Source organism: Puntigrus tetrazona, chromosome 20 (assembly GCF_018831695.1).
Source record: "Puntigrus tetrazona isolate hp1 chromosome 20, ASM1883169v1, whole genome shotgun sequence".
Classification (NCBI taxonomy): domain Eukaryota; kingdom Metazoa; phylum Chordata; class Actinopteri; order Cypriniformes; family Cyprinidae; genus Puntigrus; species Puntigrus tetrazona.
In genome coordinates, this window is record NC_056718.1 from 22,091,916 (window position 1) to 22,099,286 (window position 7,371).

The 7,371-nt window shown below is 38.7% G+C and overlaps 1 protein-coding gene and 1 long non-coding RNA gene across 4 annotated transcripts in view; one reads left to right on the forward strand and one right to left on the reverse strand.

Moving 5' to 3' along the window:
• Positions 1-156: 156 nt before the first annotated feature.
• gzf1 (GDNF-inducible zinc finger protein 1) lies at positions 157-5,290 on the reverse strand. Its single transcript, XM_043219962.1, has 6 exons — positions 5,205-5,290; positions 3,132-4,384; positions 2,193-2,287; positions 1,947-2,114; positions 1,588-1,745; positions 157-1,177 (listed from the first exon to the last, which is right to left on the reverse strand). Exons 2-6 carry the CDS (start codon positions 4,370-4,372, stop codon positions 554-556), a joined length of 2,286 nt encoding a protein of 761 aa, XP_043075897.1. The 5' UTR covers positions 4,373-4,384; positions 5,205-5,290; the 3' UTR covers positions 157-553.
• Positions 5,291-6,489: 1,199 nt separating this feature from the next.
• The window catches only part of LOC122324401, a 16,457-nt gene continuing 15,575 nt past the window's right edge, over positions 6,490-7,371 (forward strand). For all 3 annotated transcript variants that reach the window (XR_006247169.1, XR_006247168.1, XR_006247167.1), the window contains exon 1: positions 6,490-7,371. This exon is cut by the window's right edge and continues 527 nt beyond it. This is a non-coding gene — a long non-coding RNA (uncharacterized LOC122324401).

A 7,371-nucleotide genomic window follows, 5' to 3' on the forward strand; every position in this document is an offset into this window, starting at 1 on the left:
AAAAAGTTGTGTGTGTGTGTGTGTGTGTATATATATATATATATATTATACACACACACACATGCATTATATTATTACAATTAAATTATATTCAGTATTGTGGGCTGAAAGCAAGTGTATCAATTATATGCTTACATTTTAAAAAAATTAGAAAGCTGAATTCAATAGACACTTTATTGAGTGATTGACTGAAAATCATTATACATGGAATAGGGTACTAAAAATGAAGTATTATGTTAATAATATGCAGGTAACATTGATAGTGTTGAGCATAATAAATATCAGCAAAAAACAATAAAGAGTCACTAAAATAAAACAATTTAATGACAAGATGTTCCCTAGAAATGGAATGGGGAAATAGTATGTGTTGCCAAAAACAAACCTGTGCAGAATTAAACGCTGTGATTGAAGAATTTTACACACATCATAGAAGTTTTTATAAAGTAAGTCTATTTACAGCAATTTAAAGCTCGATTGTGACATAATGAATGAGTATTTGCAACTGAATCTACTCTCCTCCTGAGATTTCCATGTTGTTTGAAGCTTCTGGAGTCTATATGCTTTCACTGACTTCCTGTTGGGCGTCCGCACGGTCCATCTCTCCCACCGTAACCGCCTGGATCGACACGCACTCGGCCGAAGCCAGGCCGTTCTCTGTTGCTTCGGCTTCTGACGCCGCTGCGGTGGTTGCCGGATCCAGTATGGCGTCTGAAACGTGACCGGCCACGGCGATGGGCACAGAACCGGATATCGCTGAAGAAACTCCTATGGAATGCGCGACGGAAATGGGAATGGAGAAGGGAACGGTCACGGGCATCCCGACCGCAGAAGCATCCAGAGAGATCACGCTGGTGCCGTCCGTGGTGACTAAGGGCTGCAGTTGTGTACCTGCGGGAACTTCGGTCTGGATGACCGTGAGCCCTCCCAGGGCCGTGTGGCTCACCAGAGCGATGGTTCCAGGTCCGGCCCAGTCTCCGGAAATGGTCACAGGCTCTCCAGACACAGCCACCACTTCTTGGGTCTTCTGCGTGTTGCTCTCAGCAGCCTGCGCTTTGGAAACAGCCGCAGACACCTTGTCCTTCTTCTGAGAAGAGCCTTTGGGTTTCTTGGCTCGGTCTTCAACGTTTCCCTCCAGAACAACCAGGTAGTTCTTCCATGGAGTTTGTTTGTCATGGGTCTGCATGGAGAAAAATGTCTGGTTATACCAAGTCCCGACACAAACCTCTAAATCCCAACTAGGTTAAGCTGATTGTTGTCAGCTAAAAAACTAGAAAAAGTGATAAGCCAAATAATATGCATTCCTGATAATATGTACCTAAAATTAATGTGAGTTTAAACTATAAATAACCATAAAAAAGTGGTAAATGCTGTAGTATTGTTCATTCTTAGTTCATGTTATCTAATAAACCTCACTGTAATGTAAATCATACTCTTCAATGGTAATCATACTTTTACATGGTAACGTAAGATATATTTACAGCCCTTTTTGGACTTTTTTTCACCATTTATAGTTGATGTATCAATACATCGTTATTTAATGTAATGCAATGACATTTTTTATAGTCTCTATAAACCCGTGATCTTTACCAGGGTGTGTCGGCGTACGGTGGATTTGTCAGTAAACGTTCTTCCACACATGCTGCACATGTACGGTCTCTCTCCCGTGTGGATTCTCTGATGTCTCTGCAGAGCGTTGAGCTGAGTGAACTGCTTGTCACAGTCCTTACAATGATACGGCCTTTCACCTGTGAAGTTTAATCATTCAAAAATCGTGTGAACATGTGAACCGTACATCAATCTGGAGCTATATTTCTTATGCACTTATTTATAGCACATTGGTGTCGTTCATCAAATTGCATCGGTAATTTTTTTTATATTATCAACATGCTTCAGTACTCGCTTTTTGAGTGGAATTGCATTAATGCTGGATCGTTTGTGCAGGATACCTGTGTGTATTTTCATGTGCTGGTGGAGCGAGTTCCTTTGAGCAAACGCTCTCCCGCAGGTTTCACATTTGTAGGGTCTGAATCCTGAATGGATTCTGTTGTGATGTTTCAGGTATTCTTTGGATGCAAAGCTCTTCCCACAGTTCTCACACATGAACGGCTTTTCGCCTAGACAGAGGAGTGGAAGTCGTTAGCTTTCGCCCCTCGCGTTATTTCTCTTTATGTCACGGGGATCTGTTGGCTCACCTGTGTGGCATCTCTTGTGGTAAGATAGCATGTGATTCTGGGTAAATCTGGCATCACAGAGGTCACAGGCGAAAGGTTTCTCTCCCGTGTGGATCCTGGATTCAAAAGACAAGATGGCAAATGATGTTCAGTTAAGATGCAGAACATATCTGTAACGTTTTTGGCATCTGCAATATATAGCACTTTTAAAACTATTAAATAAATTTGAATTCACCAATTTTAATAATCTTTTTCGGCATTGCTCTTCTAAACTCTTATTATTTACATTTATGTATGTAGCAAACACTTGTATGCATATATGTAAATAATATAATAGCCAATGTTATATAATAGTATAATGGTTGGTAAAAATATATATATATGTATATATATCTTCATATTCATATTTTATATTAAATATTAAAATATTTATTTTATAAACGCAACATATTTTTCCTAAACATATACATGCAGGTGTTTGTATTTATTGTATATACACATAATAAATATACATAGTACACACACATATATTATGTAAATATATGTGTGTGTAAAACTTATTGTGGATGTGATTAATCATAATCATTTGAAAGCGCTTATATATATATATATACACACACATATATTACATTTGTGTTAAGAAGATTGTTTCATTCATAAATATCAAAAATATTACTTAATATGGCCATACCACAAAAACAACTAGATTTTACATATATTAATATAACATAATAACATATTCAATTATATTCTATTGTTTGTATGTGTATAATGCTAATGCTATAAAATACATAAAAACTGAAATATTTTACATTTTCTAAAGAAATGTATTTAAATTAATGCATTTAGCAGATATGTATGTTTGTAAATGTAAATAACATATAATAACCTAAAAACTAACTATAGTTTAGAGTTTGTTAAACTAGAGTTTATATTTAGCACCCTAATCCTTCGGTGTACCTTTGATGTGTCTTGAGCGCTGAACTCTGGGAGAATCTGGATCCGCACTCGTCACATTTGAAGGGTTTGTCCCCCGAGTGCGTCCTCTCGTGCAGCGTCAGCGCGGTTTTGGAGCTCAGAGATTTGCCGCAGATGTGGCAGTAGTGTCTGTCCGTGCCGCCCTCGTGCACCTGCCGCCTGTGCCGGGTCACGTCCTTCTTGCGCTTGAAGGTTTTGTTGCAGATGTCGCAGGGGAAGAGCCTCTCGTCGTTGTGCACGTGCCTCTGGTGGATTTTCAGGTTGCAGCGGTTGGCGAAGGTCTGCTGGCAGATGTCACAGCGAAATGTGGTGTCCATCTGCACCCCGTGATTGACCTTCAAGTGCTTCAGGTAGCTCTTCTCGTAATAGAAGGAACGGCTGCATTTCTCACATCTGTACTTTGTGGTTCCTCTCTTGATTTCCTTCTCGGCTTCGTCGGCCTCATCCAGTTCCTCGTTCGGCTGAAAGTCTGATTCTTGAGGGTCTTCCTCAGGCACATCAGGAGACGATTCGGACCCAGTGTCATCGCAAGCGTCTTTTTCACCCAGCTGCGATGATTCTGCCTCGGGATCCTGCAGCAGTTGCTCCTCTTCTCCCGTGTCGGATTCGTCAAGGGTTTCTGTTTGCATCTTTGGCTTTTTCAGAGGAAAATCCACAGAAACTCTGCGACTCGCTAACCTGCTGCTTCTCCTGTCTGGTTCCGTCTCCTTCACATTCTCAGGCACTTTTAAAGACTTTTTTCTCTTCGTCGCTCTTTTCACAGGTTCTTGTTTTGTCTCGACTTCGGTATTTGGAGCATTTGAATCCACTCCATCTTTCTGTAGAGATTCGTCTGAAGCGTTGCTGGGAATTTCTGCCTCGCAAGCATCAACCAAGTCCTGGCACTTGAGGAGTTTAGCCATTTGCAATACATTGCTGATGTAACTCTTCTCCACCTCGATTTTCCCAAAATACGCGTACTCTAAGAATTTCTCGAATGTGTGTGGTAAGATGTCGCACAAGAATATCTTTTTGACTTGGTCAGCGGCTAACAGATGGGACTCGAAGTAACCGCTGGAGGCAGCGAGGACCACCTGATGGGCTTCAAATTCCTCCAGGTCTCCTTGGAAGTCCACCTGCACCGTGATGTCACACAGGTTTCCCATGGTCCTCAGCTTCCACATTGCATTGAGCAAATTTTTTTGATGAGAGCTGGATTGCAAGTTAACCAATCCATCACTCATTTTTTCTGATTTCTGCATAGCCAGAAGGACATAAATGTTAGTTTTTTGTTTTGTAAACACACACACAAATATATATGTATTTATTTCAAATTCACAGTACTATATATATATATATATATATATATATATATATATATATATATATATATATATATACACACACACACACACACACACACACACACACACACTCAAATAAATAAACAAATTTTTTGTTCAAATTTTGTATGTTTAGATGACATTAGGTGACTTGTGTGTGTAGGCCTATATCAGATGAAAGCTTAATCAGTCCTCCAATCAATATTGTTTTTTATTTTCAGATTATATTTACTTTATTTTTTTGTCTGTGGTATAAAAATATTACTTTTTGTACACACTGATGTAATGATGAAAAAAGGCCTACTTTTAAACCCCTTAGAAGTCACTTTGTGTTTGTTTTTGAATGGATATATTAATAAAACCACTCCAAAAGGCTTTTTATCTACATAAATATTAAGCCATTTATTGTATGCTAAACTTTAGCTTTGCGTTTCACGGTAACGGACAAAAAAAACCCCAAAACAATAAACCAGTCCCATTCAAAAACCTTTTATTTGCATGGTTCTTTACACGAGTTCATTTAACTGTGTCGTTGCAGAAAACGACAAGACAAACTAAAGAAAATAAAAGGAGACGCTAAAGCAGTTAGCATCAATAGCTTTGTGTTCAGATGAGCGATATCTGCGCTAACGGAACTTAGAAACGAACCGCACGTCAATAGATCATATGTTTAATGTCCATCTGTGACATGCAGTGAAAGGAGGGTATGCATTGCAGGCTGGAGATTTCTTACCGTAAGGCCAGTAAAACGGCAGCCCTGTACAAATCAAATCCACAGGCACAACAAGAGTGTTTCCGGTAGAACGCGCACCCAGCGAGCATTAGAGCCGAAGGCATCATGGGAAATTGAGTCTTCTTTTATAGATAATCTCGATTCCCGGTATGTTTAATGGTGTATTTGGTTTAACTGGTGTATAAATTGCTTACTATATCGGTTAATAGTAATTATTTTGTTGTGCAAATAAAGTGTAAAGTATAAATGCACTTCAAATTTGGTATGTTGAGGTGAGATTAGGTGACTCGTGTGTGTGTGTGTAGGCCTATATCAGACGAAAGCTTTATCACTCCTCCAAGCAATACTGTTTTATATTTTTGGATTATATTTTCTTTCTTTTTCTTTTTTTTTGTCAGTGGTGGAAAAATATTACTCATGCTGTAAGCCACCCACCTACTCTTTCCCCGTGCCTTGACCTTTGCTAAACAAGATATTGCTCTTTAAATACTAAAGGGCAACTTAGTTCACGGGTAACCCACCCTTACTATTTTTACCAGCGAATGTAGAGTATACATAGAGGTCTGCAGATATACAGTGTGCATGCATTTTGGAGGAACAAAAAAACAAACAAACAAACAAAAAAACAACAAAAGACGCCTGTCAGTAGTTCCCTTTCCCTGTGTTTCTCAGACTGTGCTAGTGCAGGTGTATGGAGATTTTGTGCAGCCTTCTGAACCACCAGCCTCCAGATTCATGTTTACAGATGGACGGAGATAAATATAGACGAAGCCCAACAAGCTTAGTTTTAGGTTTTATTACAGAGCTGCTGGCAGTAAATCTCTGCAGCAAATGAATGGGCTCAGAACTTCATCATACAATCATACAAAATTGCATCACACATGAAGCCACGTATAAAACACATCTTCTTAAGTTATGCAAAGCCTCTAGCTATTTAATATTACAAATACATAGTCTACAGATTAAAGCTGTGTCTGGAAAGGCACATTCATATTTCTGCAGTATGCAAACTATGTGCAATATGCGTGTTTTCTGTATGCATGGAATAAGCAAAATGATACACCAAAAATTGTTCTAAAAGTTCAATAACAGAATAATAGAGTCATAATGTAAAGTGCTTGACTTGGCTATTGTGTTTGATAAATGCACCTGAATGTTATCCCACATTTTAACATTAAGTAACATTAATATATATATATATATATATATATATATATATATATATATATATTGATTCAAATATTCTATATATACTTGGATTTTTACATTCTGATAAAATGGATTTTTACATTCAAAATGAGTTATATCAGAAATGTTAATCCACATACATACCATCTATGTATAGAGGAGAGCAAGAGAGGCTGTGTATTTGATTAAAGCTATGCTAAGAATATCATATACTGTCACTCATAATAATACTATGCTATTAATATTGTAGTATGCAGGCTATGTGCCGCCTGCGAATATTTATAATAAGTCCATGTAATATAATTTGAATTTTATATATTTAAAGGTCCTTATAAAGTCCTATACATACATATGCTTGTGTGTATATATGCATGCACATTCACATACTTTTAAACACCTCAATTTGATCAGCTTTGTATTTGATACAACGTTTAATACGATTAAAACCCCCCAAAACATTTACATAGCATTTTGTAACTACTTCCTCAGGTACGTTTCGAGTCATAGTAGTACATATCCGTTAGATGGCGCTGTTGCAGACGGGTGAACTAAAGAAGTCAATGGAAAACCGGACTAGTTTGGTATGCATGTCCGGCCTTTGCACAGTTACATTTGATCCCGTGCATTAATTCGATCTGGACAAAACCAAGCCGCTAGACGCTGAAAAACCAAACACAGACTTGGAAACACAAGACAGTTATGCAGAATTCCTCCCCGGTAATTGCGAAAGACAAACACGCAGGACACGTCAAGTTAAACCTGACTGAAAGCGACAGGCGTGTTTCTGGAGCCCCCACCGCCAAAGATGTTTCCCCCTCGACGACGCTCGCGTTTCGCGCGCGCCGCGAGGGTTCATGAAAACCCTCCCGTGTTTGTTATTAACGACGTGCTGAGAGAAAACCGGACTCTTTAATTATTCATTCGAGTCGTGTTCTTTCATGCTAATCAAACGCAAGTTTAGACGTTTTCTCCGCGCGCG